Source organism: Barbatula barbatula, assembly GCF_947034865.1.
Source record: "Barbatula barbatula genome assembly, chromosome: 11".
NCBI classification, from domain to species: Eukaryota; Metazoa; Chordata; class Actinopteri; order Cypriniformes; family Nemacheilidae; genus Barbatula; species Barbatula barbatula.
In genome coordinates, this window is record NC_136774.1 from 11,704,830 (window position 1) to 11,720,459 (window position 15,630).

At 37.5% G+C, this 15,630-nt stretch overlaps 1 protein-coding gene across 1 annotated transcript in view; it reads left to right on the forward strand.

Moving 5' to 3' along the window:
* The first annotated feature begins 2,157 nt into the window (after positions 1 to 2,157).
* slc23a2 (solute carrier family 23 member 2) overlaps positions 2,158 to 15,630 on the forward strand; it is a 28,584-nt gene continuing 15,111 nt past the window's right edge. The window contains exons 1-3 of the mRNA XM_079467922.1: positions 2,158 to 2,438; positions 12,415 to 12,623; positions 14,167 to 14,262. Of these exons, the coding sequence (XP_079324048.1) occupies positions 12,534 to 12,623; positions 14,167 to 14,262 (186 nt within the window). The 5' untranslated portion in view covers positions 2,158 to 2,438; positions 12,415 to 12,533. The remainder of the gene's footprint in view (positions 2,439 to 12,414; positions 12,624 to 14,166; positions 14,263 to 15,630) is intronic.

A 15,630-nucleotide genomic window follows, 5' to 3' on the forward strand; every position in this document is an offset into this window, starting at 1 on the left:
TTTAAGATCTTCTGGTTTAAAAATCGAAATAAGTTATTATGTCTGTATGGTCATGTAATAATCAATTCTGGTTGTGATCATTCTTTTGCAACTGTAGATGTAAAAACAAGGGTTATCCTGGGTGATATTAAATGCTATGAGCGAATTTATACCTTAAAAGACACATTTTAGTCATTTTAACTAATGTAATGTAACTAACAAATTGAAACATGTTTTTTTGTAAGAGTCTCGTGATCGGTTTTGCAACCCATCACACAATTCATCTTGCATGTGACTTTGAAGAACATGAATCTGCGTTTTATTTATGGTCAGTGTTTATGCAAGCCTAAGCATGCTCTGATGATTCATCCCGAGATGACGCTGTTTTGTTTGTTTGGGTGTCTGACAAAGTAATGGACTCATTACTTCACACCCTGACCTCTCCCATTTTCTTTTCCTCCTCCCCCTTCTCTGCTCCTTCTCCTCTTTTTTTTCCCACTTCACATATACATGATATATGACGAAGATGTGAAAATCTTTCAGTTCTGTGTGAGGCCCATAAACTTACTAACCTACATCCATCAATTAGCACAACCGATCTTCTGATTAAGGTCATTGAGGTCTTAAGCAACCAAGATGACAGAGCAGACAATAATCTCTTATTTGGTTTAGTTTACCTACCCTGAAAGCTAAGATTCTCATCAGCGAATAGCCCATCTCTCACCTGCTGCTATTTCCAGAAGTAACATCACTTGTCCATTTATTCGGAGCAGAAATACAATACATTTATTGACGTACGCCATATATAGCCTCGGTTGCAGATGTTAAATTAGGGATGATACATACACAAGCTCACATCTCGCATAAACAACAAAAGACCAAAAGAACCGAGACCATCAGTGATATGTAGCCTATAGTATGGTCATATCTGGCCATCACACACATTTGGAATAAAACTATTATTCCTCCATCACCATTTATGTTTATATTTCAAATGCTGCAACATATGCAGCTTCTACTGAACATGAAAACATATTCAGGTAAAACTGTTATTGAAGTGTTTATACACCCATGCTTGTTTACTTAGCTTTCTAAATAGCAGAAAACAAACATTTCTATAGTATTCATACCAGACTAATAACACAATATTTTATATTTCCTAAATATGTTTTCGGTCCAAACCGAACCTTCCACAACAATAACAAGACACCATATTTGCTAGAAATAAACTCCATAAATTATATATTAAAGAGAGATGTGACCATATAAAATATATCAAGCAAGGACGACTTATGAAACCGGATACAACTGTTACCAAACATCTCGCATCCTTCATTCATTCACCGTTAGGGGGCGGTATAGAGTAATAAAAGCGAGGTACACGTCACTTAACAGTTCAGAAATTCATTGAGATTTGATGTGTTTGTTTATAACTCAATAAAAACATAAATGCAACAAAATGATTATTGCACGACAGAGCATATGTTGTTTACATTGCATTTACTAACTCTCTGATAAGCAGAGTTTGGGTTGCTACCTGTTGTGTGTTGTTTTTAGTAACATTTGACACTAAAATATATTTTATCAATCTATTATTGACGACAATCTTTTCACATGGTTATGCTTAATTTGCAGTTAGGCTAGTCCTGTCCGGTGTCCGGAAAATAGTTTAGTGGTGATTTGACATGGACTTCTATGTTTGCTTAGGTATTGCAAAATGTGTTTTAACACTAAAATTGTATTACAATTGGGCAAAACATAAAGATGTGTATCTATGCAATGACAAATGTTAAAAAATCTTAAGTTAAATAATTTGTCCTATTTCGTAATGCGGTTTGAAATGTAGGTCGATTAAGTAACGATGCTTTACGCGCTGTAAACCGCCAGGTTGCGCTGAAGAGCGCGACGAGACGCGCCATTTTTACAGTTAAACGGGAAAAGAGAGTCTAGTGAGATATAATATAACATTTTCATTTTGCAATTCTTATTTTGTTAATATTTACATAAATATACAACATTCCCGAGGGACAGATGGGGGCGTGTGAGGGAGGTTGCGATCGGGCTAATGGAAACACCGGGCAGGTACAAGAGACGACTGGAGTGTTGCGTCATCGCTTGCGAACAATCCCATTGGCCGAGGGTCAACGTAAGGGAGTGACTTAAGCGCGTAGTAACGTCAGAGTTTGTTATGAGCATGCGTTGAAATGCCACAGTGCCCCGTGTCTCTCCATGTCTGGGCTATATAACAGCAACATAACCCGACACTTGCCTTCTTCTGCTCATCTTATCTATCGCTTTCCGGTTGAAAGCATGCGACTCGTTCAACCTCTCTGATCGGGGAAAGTCGCTGTTTCTTTGTTGACTTTCAGCCGCGATAAGAAGGACGCTGCTCTCAGGTTCGCCGAGATCAAATCAAAAGGGGAAACTAGAAAATAAGGACGCATTTTCTTCCGGGAAAGGTAGGCTATATAACGCATTTTATCACGCACGTGCTGTACATGTCGTTCCAAGTATATATCGTAACGATATAACGGTCGTAATATCTGACCGAGTAGCGTAACGCTACAAAATGTCTCATCCGCATCCTATTGGCACTCCAAGATTCCAGTTCAAGAGATGCGAGGTACATGTTCGAGATCTGACCAATGAATGCTGGGAAGTGCTGTTACACCGATCACTTTCTAACCATTTTGAATGATGTATGAATGGTGAACGTCACTACTGGCGAGTGACATATGATAAGAAATACGGCCTTTTTAAAGGAACACGTGCTATCAGGTTGTCTCTTCAGAGATGTGCTACTTTCTCATCCTGAAGGAACTGACAGCGACGGTGGGCACGTGGATGCCGATGATGCTCTATATCACTTGCTTTTCGCTTGTTTCGACACAAGGATTGGTTTCAAAGAGATAGTTCACCCAAAATGATCATTTACGCCTGCTTTCTTTGTTCTGCTAGGCACAAAGGAAGATATTTGGAGGAATGTCAGCCCCATTGAGTCCAATAGTATTCCTTTTCCCTTCTATAGTAGTTAAGGGGGGTAAGAAATGTATGGACATTCTTCCAAATATCTTCCTTTGTGTTTGCAGAACAACCTGAGGATGAGTAAATGATGACAGAATTGTAATTTCTTTGCGGTGAGTGTAAACGAGGTTAGGTGTTTATTGAACCAATAGCAACCAAAAACTGTTACGCAATTTGTGATTTACACCTCATTCCAGAATGATTTAACGGTATCCTATTGGTGCCTATTCACCAAATATAACATCCACCAACAGAACCCAATACATTACCAGTAGAGAGGCTTTTGAAGTCTCTCTCTTCAAGAATGATGTCGCTATTAGTGATGAATGTTGTGAGAATTGGTTAAAAAGTCACGTGAGGAAGATGATGCGTGCATTCCTGCTTGGTTTGCCAACCTCACCGACGTGTGACGCCACCAATGACTCGTTGTAATGCAGAATAGCCATTAAAAGAGTTTAGTTTTTTCAATATATGCAGTTAATTTTGTTGACGCTAGATTAGAAAAACTAAAAAGTGTAACTATTATGTGCTATATTAAAAGTGATAATTCACCCAAAAAAGAAAATGCTGTCATCATTCACTCACCCTGTTTTCTAGAACTTTCTTTCTTCCACAGAAAACTGCTGGCACCCATTCACTTCTATTGTATGGACACAAAACCAATGCAAGTCAATGGGTGCCAGTTAACAACATTCTTCAAAATATTATCTTTGGTGTTCTGCGGAAGACAGGACACGAGGGTGGAAAAAAATGATGAAAATGTCTTATTTTGTGGTGAGCTATGACTTTAATCTTTCACCCAGGTGCAATTGAACTTACTTTCCTAAAAAAAAAATTTAAGTACTTTGCGTTGGATGCATTTAATAATCATTTCTGTCTTGTTGTCGATGTCTAGTTAAAAAAAGTTGTCCTCCAAATCTTCCAGCTATTCACTAGTTATGTCTGATAAAAGTCTGATTTATTTATGTCCATCCAGCTGACTGAATCAGCTACTTTTTGAAAAGCATCTACTTAAGTCACACATTTGGTTTCACTCGCATTGCGAGTTATTCATAATTACAGTACTGCAGAAGCAATTTCTTTTTAATATTATGCAACCGCAGAGTTTGAGTCTTGCCAGTAATCTTTTGTAAACAAAAAAGAATTTAGTATGCAAACTCAAAGACATTCAGAGTTGAATGAGCAGCTTGGACAAACAGTCATCGTGTACTGAAACAAATTTGATTTCTGTGTCTGCAGATTCTTGTTTTGTCCTCAAATCTGGAGGCTTTAGCTTATACCACAGGCTGTCGGTAGCAGACTGATGTTCTGAGTGGAATGCTTTGCTTAAACAAATCAGTTATGGTTTTGTTTTGACTTGATATTGTAATGAGAAGGTGAGGAGGATGATATTTGAATGATGTGCAGAAATATCACAGTTTGAATTAAACAAAATATTTGATGTGTCACAGATTTAAAGAAAAATGTAATGCAACATGAATAAATGTTACTTTCCATTATTAAATCAGCGGATCTTCCTCTTTAAATCAGGATTTGTCAGCAGAACAGAAGTCATTCTTGACTCATCAGTCAGAACTTCTAGTCTAGTAGTGTTTAAAAAACCTTTATTGATTTCTCGCACCATAAGTCAAGGAAGAACCGTATAATTAAAACCTTGGATCCAAAAGACCAAACCACATTAACAACACAGCAGTTTAATGGTCACAAAACATCCCCTGTCAGCCTTTGTGATGCTTTACAGAAAAAACTCAAGCACCAGAGGTTTTGAAGTCTTGCCTCTTCTCTTTATTTCTTTTGTTGGCTGTTTTCTCCTGTCCCACGCAAAGTAAGATTTAGTTGTTAAATGTGGAAAATATATCTAATCTCTTACATACCCTCCATATCTTTCTTTCAAATTCTTTTTTTAAACATTGCTTGAATGCACATTTTGTCATTGCAAATGTGAATCTGAATGTTAAGTGCCTAGTTAAATTAAGAAATGTGCAGATTTGTGGATTAAAGATATTCGTTTTTTTCATAAGGATTTATGACACTGCGTTGATATCATCAAGTTATTTTAATAATTGGACTTTTGGCCACTTAGTAAGGTGCGTGTGGATATGATTAACCTTATTTTATTAAACAAAACATCATCCCATTAAAGGTCTTATGTAGTTGAGATCCTGTCGGTTTGCTGTAATGCAAAATGTGAGCCCATAATCTTTGAATGCGACCTTCCTGTTAGTCATTGTGAACTGATGTCCTTCCTTCTGTCCACTGATTTCAACACACTTTACATTTGCATTTAAACTTTTATTACAAACTTTATCTTTGTCGTTAAAGGTTTTTATAATTTTATACAATGTATAAAAAAAAAGTCTTTTATCTATATTTTGAGACCTTATTGTACCTTTCCAACAATTTTACTTTAACATTCACTTTCATCTTGGTTAACCAAATTAATACAGATTCCTGGGTCAGGTCACCTTGATGGTGCCCTTCTTACACTTGTTCGTTTGATCTTTAGTATTAACATGCTTTATTATAGTATAGATAATACTAGATCTGTCATGGTTTTATAGAGTATGTGATCTTAAGTTAAAGTATAACATTTCTCCATTGACAGTTATTGATTAATTAATGAATGAATAAATGAATCAGACTAGGCTAAATCTTTAAAGTTCTGATTCGATTTAGTAGTCTTAAAGTGACTGTGAGGCTCAGCATTCAAAAAGTGTCACTCATCTGCTTACAGAGGCTTCAGAGTATCCCAGCAGATTCCAAAGCCTCTTTCCATGGGGTCTCTGTTGTGTTGAACTGATGGTCGTGTGGTATCATCCTTCATTGAGATGTACAGATATTCAATGGTTTGCCCTACGCCCCCTGCAGATGTGAGCTGTGATGAATTGAAGCCCCTTGCGGTGTCTGGTGCAGTGGTCCTGCAGGGCTACAGTATTGTCACGAAACACGGTTTACCATGGAGGGGGCTAATTAAACAGCATATTTGTGTGAATTAGGTATTAAGGAAGAATGTGTTGTGAAAGGTCAGTCTCCTAGCAGGAAGACAAGAATGTGGCTTGAGTTAAAATACAGAGTAATGAGTCACTGTTCAGGATGATTTGAGTCCCCAATTTTGTCAGGGCTTCACTCCTCCAAACGGAGTGCCACTGGCAGCCTTGCTCGAGCCCAAGTTCTTTGTTTTAAATGTACGGCTCAGCAAAGCTAATAGCGGCGCTAGTGCAAGGGAATTTCGGTGCCAGCCATTAATTTATCCTTTACATACATTTATCTCATGGATGCTTAGCATGACCAGCCTGTGTGCTTTGGGAAGAAGAAAAGGGCACAACCGGTTGTTTCCCTGCCTTCGTTTTTGAAATTTTTATTTTATTTAAGTGGGTATATTAGATCAGATTTATTTCTGTTTAGCTTGGACACATTTATACCATTTTTGATAATAATCCTGGCTGCTGGAAAGCAAATTAAACATGCTTCCCGTTATCTCAACATTCACGGGACATCTGTGGCATCTGAAAGGTTTTTTCCTGCCGCCGGTCTATTTGTCAACAGGCTCCAGACTGTCACCACAACACGTAAACCTGTTACTTTATTAAATCAAAACTCCAAGCTTTGGATTGAGGTAGGCCTGCTATTTTTATTTGATTAAGACTTTCTGACGGAAATACACTTGGCCGGTCCTTCTGTGTTTTCGTTTTGTCATAAGTTATTTTCTTTTGCCGGTTTATTTTAAACTTTGGATATTTATTAGTTTACTTTTCCTCAATTGTCCAAAACGCCGCAGGTTTGTGAAAATGTGGTCTGTGAAGGCAGGTTCTGTGGTTGATCTATTCGTCATGCTGCTGTTTGCATGTTAAAATAAATTCGTGAAAAGAATGTTTGTATTTTTAACATGTCATATACCCTCGTCAACTGTTGCTGAGTCTCTGTGTCAGTGACCTCTGAAAGACGCTTTCGAAATGAGACGCATCATGTATTTTTATTTGATTCCAATTTATTATTAAAATCATATCGGTTAACAGTTAATATTTGGATAACGAGTGTAGGTTCTCGGTTGGGGAAATTAGCCGAAATGAGCATCCCTAATGGATACGGGTTCATCTAAGGATAATGAAAGACACGATTTCCAGCCAACATTTTGAGATCAGTCTTGCGTTTGTTTCCCCTTCAAACTGTCACTGTTGTGACAACCAGTCAATGTCTAAACACAAAAGGCAACAGTGATGTAACATTTCAAGCCCATGGTATGTTGTTTCTGCAATAAATATTAGTTTTTTGTGTAAATACATACCACTCTGTACATTTATATACGCCTCTTCCTGTGAGATGTCTTTTTAAACACATCATCAATGATGTCTTTACTTTATTAACTAGACTTCGGAACTCATATCTGTGAATATGAACATGAAAATGACAACTTTTTACTGCAGTATATGAAAAAATTATAGACCATGAATGTGTAAATAAATTTCCCAAAATTAGTTTAAAGTTGGTGATTTTGTATTTGACACATTAAAATTGAATTAATTTACGTTCGTTTTAGTTCACATACATTTCTCACAGTGTCTCATAAGTTTTGACATCTGGATTTTCAGCTCTGCTGAACAAGATGTAAAGTTAAATGGCAATAACCCTAGTTTTGATTTTTATGGTTGCATTGAGGAAGCACATCAAGTTATTGTCAGCTTTTTTCTGTTAAAGCTGGTGAAGTTATCTCTTGAGGAGTTTGCATATTTCTAGTTTTATGAAACCGTAAAAAGAGGAAACGTGAACCTGAACTTGGCACTTCATTCACACACGCTTCCATCATCTCCTGTGGGCATGTGCACTTGTGATATGAGCCCATTGTAGGGCTTCATATACATTCGAGAAATTGGGTGAGAGGTGAGTTTTTATTTCAAGGATGTACAATTTAATTTGAATAAATTTTCTTTTAATTAAGAGTGCTTAAATCTTTAAATAAGATATTGCATCAGAGGTCTAATTCATTGCATTCACATTTTGTCATTTAGCAGACGCTTTTATCCAAAGCAACTTGCACAGAGTTTGGGGAGCAATAAGCAATATGTCATAAATGAGCAATAGTACATTAGGTGCTAATACAACAAAAGCTAGACCACTACCTGTTGAGAGAAGAGGGTTAGTGTTTTTTTATCATGTAGTTTTATTATTAAAGGAATAGTTCACCTTCAAAATGAAAAAAAAACAATTCTGTCATCAATTACTCACCCTGTTGTTATTTTAAACCGGTGTGATTTTCTTTCTTCTGCAAAACACAAAGAAGATATTTTGAAAAATGTTGGTAACCAAAAATTGTAACATGTGTCCTGTGTAGGCGTGGGCCGGTATGAGATTTTGACGGTATGATAACCTTCTTTAGCAAAAGTGCCACGGTTTCACGGTATTGCAATTACAACACTAAAATGTGTTGTTTTTAAATGTCTGCAGTGTGACAAAAATGTAGAAAACAGTAACGATAACTCTCTCAGTCTTAAGTGCTAAATATAAATAATATAAAATGATAGATCTACAGTTTTTCAACATTTTTGCTGTCACACCATGATGGGACAAGTTAACACTTTATTTGTTAACCCATCTAGGACTGTCAACCTGCATCTTTGCATTGTCACAGTACAGTAGGGCTTTTCTGTAAGAACATTAACATGGTTTTATTTAGCTTATAAATTTATAGTTTATAAAATGTTCCCAGTAATATACAATTTTAGATATGGTACCATGATTTGGTCACCTCAAACTAAATAATTGGATTTATGGCTCTACGTTCCTTCCTTCCTGTTTTCCACATCACTCTCAGTGGCCTTGGCAGATGTTTTGACATTATGGCTGGTGGTGACTGTCTATGTTTTGTCTATAAATGTCGTCGTTTTTAAGTGTCTAGGTTTAGAAAGCTGCAATTATGAGATCATTTAGGGTGACCAAAATGAAGTGTGTGATTCAGACGCTAATCCCCAGTGTGGGGACACATGACTCCATTACACACAAGAACCGCACCGTCACCAGACAGTTTGAGGAAAACAGGCGCAGTAGCTCTCTGGACAATAATAATGATCAGTCATAATGAATCTTTCAAGTAACTTGTCTTTAAAATCTCTTATCGTATCGTAGTATTAAACACTACAGGGTTTGTTTTTGGTAATAATTGGGTCCCAGTGTGATGGTGATCTCTGGGTTTAAGGTTTCTATTTCGAAGTTCAAGATTGATATTTTAAACCCTCTTCACCTCAGTTGAATAAACGTTTGTGTGGTTCAGAATGAATCCACCTCTCCAGGCTGTCTTAAGTTCAACATCAGGCCTTACTCAGGGGTGTGAAATAGTTTGTTCAGAAATAAATCTGCTTGGACAATCGGTAGAACAGAAGCTTAATGATTCATTGTTATAATTGGGTTTTGGCTGCTCATAACACATCTCTATATTGTGTTCTCATTGCTTTCGTCATCTCCCCACCTCTGTCTCTTTCTTTTCAATTCTCTGTCCCGGTCTTCTCCCAGTATAACTCCTCCCCCACAGGTGCTTCCAGCTGACCTGATTGATGGAAGTGATGTGTGAACTAGGTACTTATTTTCTTACTGTCCCCAGCTGCCCTCCAACAACTGATTTCTAAATAGTCAATACACCTAAACTATCAAAGTTATATATATCAGTTTTGGCACATGTGAACCTGCTGAGTAAACAACTTGTAAGTGGAGTATATAAAAAGTGATACACATTTAAAGAGTAAATGTGGGAGTTTTGCGCAAGTTGTAAATAGTGATTTTATATTCGATGTAATGCATTGAAAATATTTACAGTGAGAGATTGGCATTTTGAGTGACTGGTTTTAATGGAGTGATGGCAAAGAATCAAGTCACGTACTAGTTTGCCAAACTGGTTATGTGGTCTTAACCTGAGACCAGACCACTACAGAAAAATAATACATAAATAATTGTAAATTTCAGCAAAACAATTTAGGTAAATGAAAGTTACCTTTTTGTCAGATATGGTGACCCATACCCGGAATGTGACCTCTGCATTTGACCCATCCAGAGAGTAGTGAACACACGAAGAACCGGCAACCTTCTGGTCTCTAACCATTAGGCCACGACTGCCCCCGTAAATTAAATAGTAAATTAAAGTATGTGTAGTGCTGTAGTGATAGCAGTAAGTCCTGATGATCCACAGTATCCATGCATGATTAAACGATGTTCCATAATTAAAGCAAGAAGATGTATAATTATGGTCACACATTCTTCGTTACACATGTGCTTTTGTATTAGAAACTCTGCAGACTATCACTTCTTGGAACTTTTCATATTTCAGAATTGTTTTAATTGTAAACAAAGTTTGGTAATAGGCCTTTCCAAGAAACCAGTCTTTAAGTTTAACAGTTCTTATGAGTCCTTTGGAATCTGGTAGAACTGCTGTTATCATTCCAATATGCCACGATCCACGAGGTGCTGAACTTTCCGCAACTAGGACAATATCTCCTTTTTGGAGTCCTCTTTTAGCAGTGAACAATCTTTGTCATTTCTGTAGCAATGGTTGGTATTCTTGGGACCACTTTTCCAAAACTGGTTTGCTTAATATTGTACTTGCCTCAATCGACGTCTGATGTATACATCTGATTTTATTTACATCTGAAATGGTCCGGGTGCAAACAAGGATTAGACCTTAACAGGAGAATGTGGTTTGGTGTCAGAGGTTCCAAACCATGATGGCTGTTGTCAGACAGTGTAGTAATGGGGCGACTGTTCAAGATTGCTTCTATCTCACAAAAGAGTGTTGGTAGTTCATCATCAAGGGTGTGGTGTTGTAAAATAGAGCAAAAAATGTCTCACCACTCGACTGAGCCTCTCCCATACTCCTCCGTGATGTGAGGCTCCTGGAGGATTAAATGCCCACTGAATTCCTGTCTGAAGCATTGTCTTCTGGATTTATCTTTGGTTCTGTTCTGAAAGTGAATTCTGTAACTCTCTGTTTGCATCGACCAGGGTTAGTTCTATTATCAGATCTAATATTTAGCACTTGACCTCTTCTGGCTATGAATCATCTTCGAGCGTCAATGCAGGAATCCGGTCAGTGAATGAGCCATTTCTAGGTGATCTGCTTGTTATGCATGTGAAAATGACTCTGTACCTTTTTACTAGATTTCTACCTCTTTTTGTTTTGAAAGGTCCAAAGTAGTCAACACCACACCAGTTCACAGTACAGCTCCTGCCCACTTGGAACGATGTAAAGCAGTCATCATAGCTGCGCAGACACGTGTACGTCTTAATAGAATGCAGGATGCGCAGACACGAGTCAGACATGCATCTTCTTTATACAACACGCAAACTGTGGGCCCTTTTTATACAGCGCAAGCTCCACAGTTTTAAAGTCAGGCCAGTCTGTACAGTGCAAGCTTAAATCCCCCTTGTTAATATTTGTTCACAGTGATTTGCAGCACGGAGCAGCGAGATTCACGTGACCGAAGTGAAACATTTGTTGGAATTACAATGCCGGCTCAACATCGTGATGCCTGTTAGCCATCGGCGATGGACGGTTGTATCATCTATTGGCCCAACCCTACTTTACATTTACAATTAGTCATTTAGCAGACGCTTTTATCCAAAGAGACTTTAAGAGAGTTCAGGCAGCAATAAAGCGATATGTCATTGACCTTGACCCTCAAGGGGGGCCTTTGGAGGGGCCTAAGATAATCGTGGGGTGCCCCCCTAAGATAATGGTTTGGCATCTATTATAAGAGTTGGGCACATTGTGTGGTGAAGTCTGACTGAAGTCTGATTTTGTGGACACAGATAGTTCATAGATACCAGACAGATGTGATTGCCATGGAGGTCAAGGGTGCATAGAGGGAACATGGGTGGAAGGGTGAGGGACAAGGCTCCTGGTCATGTGATAACGTGTCTTATCAGCGTCATTATTCATGAAAGGCCACATGAAAACTAAACAGGACATGACGGTTAACAAAATACAGCAGCCTCTGATAAGTGTATTGACCTTCCCTCCCCCTCTCGCTTTCTCTCTCTCGCTTTCTCTCTCCCTAGTTCTCTGCCACTATTTTGCAGGTTTTCCATCTACCCAGACTCATCTTCATCATCCTTCTTCCCACTCCATCTCTGTCCTGCAGTATCCATCTCATGTGTTTTATTTATTCGTTTATTTGTGTGTGTGGGTGTGTGTAACTATAATTTAACAAATACATTTATTTATTAAGATTTGCACAATTAAATTATTTTTCTCTTAAAGAATACTTTTTCCTCTTCAGTTATCGGCCAATGCTAATAATCTCAAAATGAGCAAATAAAGGTTATACCAATTTTAAACTGTTGAATTATTGTTTTATTGACCTGATAGTAATCTCATGTTGAAAGATAAGTCTCATTTAAAGAGCTCATGTATTTGTGTTTTCACCTCAGATGATCTGGCTGGCCAGTCGGTGGAGCATGAGAGAGTGCTGACAGGCAAAGCAACAGCGTATATACCGGAGCATAAGCGTGAAAGGAGGAGAGCAACGGAGGAGGAGGAGGGAGGAGGAATGGGTGTTGGTAAAAACACCACTTCCAAATCCATGGAATCCAAATATGAGGAGGAGACCAAAAACAGTGCACATTTATACCCCATCCCAGTGAGTGTGTGTATAATCTTAAACAGCACAACATGCCATTTTAGTTGTGGCATTTATTTTCCAGTATTGTGTCAAGTATAAGGAAACCACAAGCAGTGAGAAACATCAAACTTCAGCGCATACACAAACATTTACTATTTCACACAAGTTATAAATCTAATTATAGCCTGCAGTTTGTGTTTGTTAGCTGTTCATCACGAACATTTGGGTCCAAAAGTCGGTTTTGTTTCTCTTCATCACAGGGATAGTTTTTTAAAAGCAAACCAAACTTGGCATGGAATGACCCCAGCTACGTTTCCTCTTTGTTGTAATAAAAATGTGATTAGGTTTGGATACATTTTAAGTAGCAATATAAAACATAATTCTGTGTGTGTTCTAATGTATTGGGGCTGTTGTAAGAGATTATGCCTTATCAGTAAATCCACTATGGGCTGGGCTGTAATCTCTGTGACCTCATGTTTACATGATTTGCTCATTTGTTTGAAGACAAAAGTGTCACACCCGGGAAGATTTTAACATAAGAAATTTCAAGACAGTTGTTTAGTTCAGTTCAGAATTCAGATGAACGCATTTTTTTTAGTATAAATGGGTGTTTGATACACAGTCACTTCTGCAGTCATGCCACGTTCCGAACACAATACAGTGCTGGTACTGTGATGTAACAGATGGTTAAAGCATGGTACTGAATATTACCACATTTCTTTTTGTTAAACCACAGTATAATTATTATTATTATACACCAAAGGTAGGTTGCCATTGATCTACCATGTCTAATAAAACTATGGTAGTACAGAGCAAGGTTAGTGTCGTTTACTTAAATTATTGAAACATTTCGGTTATTTGAAATCAAATAAAATATTGGCTCAAATATTAAAAGAAAAAAAAATTTAAATGTTGATAAAATGATTAACTGATACACTAAAACTAAAATAAACTTAAAGGAACATAAAAATAAAAATGCAAATAAATGACAGATTTTTCAAACTAAAAGTAGAATAACAAAGGCCAATTCGAAATAAAGGGATAGTTCACCGCAAAATTTAAATTCTGTCGTCATTTACTCCTGTAAATAAACAAAAGGAACTTTTGTGTCATGGACTTTTCTGACTGACATGATGTCCTATGAGAAATCTGCCAGTACAGATAAGGCTCAAGGCTGTCGTTTCACTGAACTTTTCCTTAGATGGGACCCTAGGATTCAGAATTTATGTCATTATAACCCTGAAATGTGAACTGTGTCTTGGTGGAGCGGGTGCAGAAGGTCTGGCCAGCACATGGGTTGAATGTCATGAGGTTGTGTGGCGAAGCTAATTGCCTGTCACTGAATCTGTATTTTTAATCTGGCGCACACAACCAAAGCAAACCCAAGGACCGTGTTCCTTCCTGTTATGTGCATTGCCCCCCATTTGTATAGTTTTTTTTTTCTATGAAGGCACTCACATCCAATTTTGCGACATCATAATACCACAGGTTGTATCAATTACCCATCTTTTATTTCTTGTTGAATTTTTGCTCTTTGGTCAAATGTCTGTGTGTTTGGCAGGTGGTTAACGGGGTTGTCCAGACGGCTGGAGATCAAGACACTGAAGACACAGAGCTGATGGCCATTTACGCCAAAGACAGCCAGACAGAGGACAAGGTGAGTTTTCACTGTCACCTCTTAGAATTCCAAAGCTTGTCTCGACCTTTTTCGTATTTGGAAGCTTGTTGTGTTGATGCACGATTTACACAACCAGGGATGCTGGGCACCTTCTGCAAATTCACTTTATTCTGGATATTTTTGTTTATAATCTATAAAGGGCTCCGGGATAGAATATGCTTGGCTTTACAGATGTCACTCAGGTTCAATATTAATGCAAAACAAGTGTTGACCTTACAGTTTCAAGGCCAAACTGGCTTGTGTCATTACTCATCCTGAAAAGTTTGTTTGTGTGTGAGTTTAACCAATAGTTTACCTTCTCTCTTCAGATTCAGCATCTAATGGGTAGTTCACCCAAAAAAAATGTTCACTTAACCTCAGAATGTTCCAGACCTTGTAATTTCTTTGTTATGCTAAACACGACGGAAGATATTTGGAAGAATGTCAGTAACCAAACAGATCTCATCCCCTATTGACTCCAATAGTATTTATTTTCCCTACTATGGCAGTAAATGGGTTATGAGATCTGTTTGGATACTGACATGCTTACAAATATTTCTCCCAAGTTTCAAATAAAACTATTGTTTCTATTTGCATTTATTTCAGAAAATGAAAACTGGAGAAACAGGTCGAAGTATTTTTTCAGAACTCCAATACTGTAATGAAAACAATCGCGTTCACTTTTAAGCAATACAACGTATAATATTATAGTAAATATGTTTGGCAAAAGTAAAATTGAATTAGATTACATGCGTCATATGTACATGTGTGTCTTGTCATGCTGTCACATCCTTTTAGATGTGGCTCTAGTAACACAGTACCACAGTCATTATGACTCGGCACTTTTTCCTCACAGGAAGAACAAGGTTATGAGGTCACAGCAACCAGTAGATTTTGCTCAGTGTTTACATGCTGATGCAACACGATGATTTTTATCTGTCTCACTGGTTCAGGTTTTCTGTTATACATATAGTCTAGTAAGTTACTGGATTTGTATCCATCCTCGAGTTGTGTGGAAACAACATAAGTGTCTTAAACATAATGGCTGAGATGATTAATGAGTGACTGTTGGAATGTTCGATGTTGTCTCACTACAACACACAATAACATGTTTTGTCACTTTTACACTGTACTTAACTACACAAACTCTGAGTGGATTTATATGTCTGCATTTGAAACTATTATCCAAAGCAACTTAAAGTTAGACTATAATTATACTAGTCATGTTTAGTAAATGCATTCCCTGAGAATTTAACCTGGGCCATGTATATGCATAAGCCTTTTTGAACATTGAATTATGTCTGAAGATGTTTGCATTCGTTAACATTTATTAATTATTTTTATATATAAACCGCAATTAAATCGTTT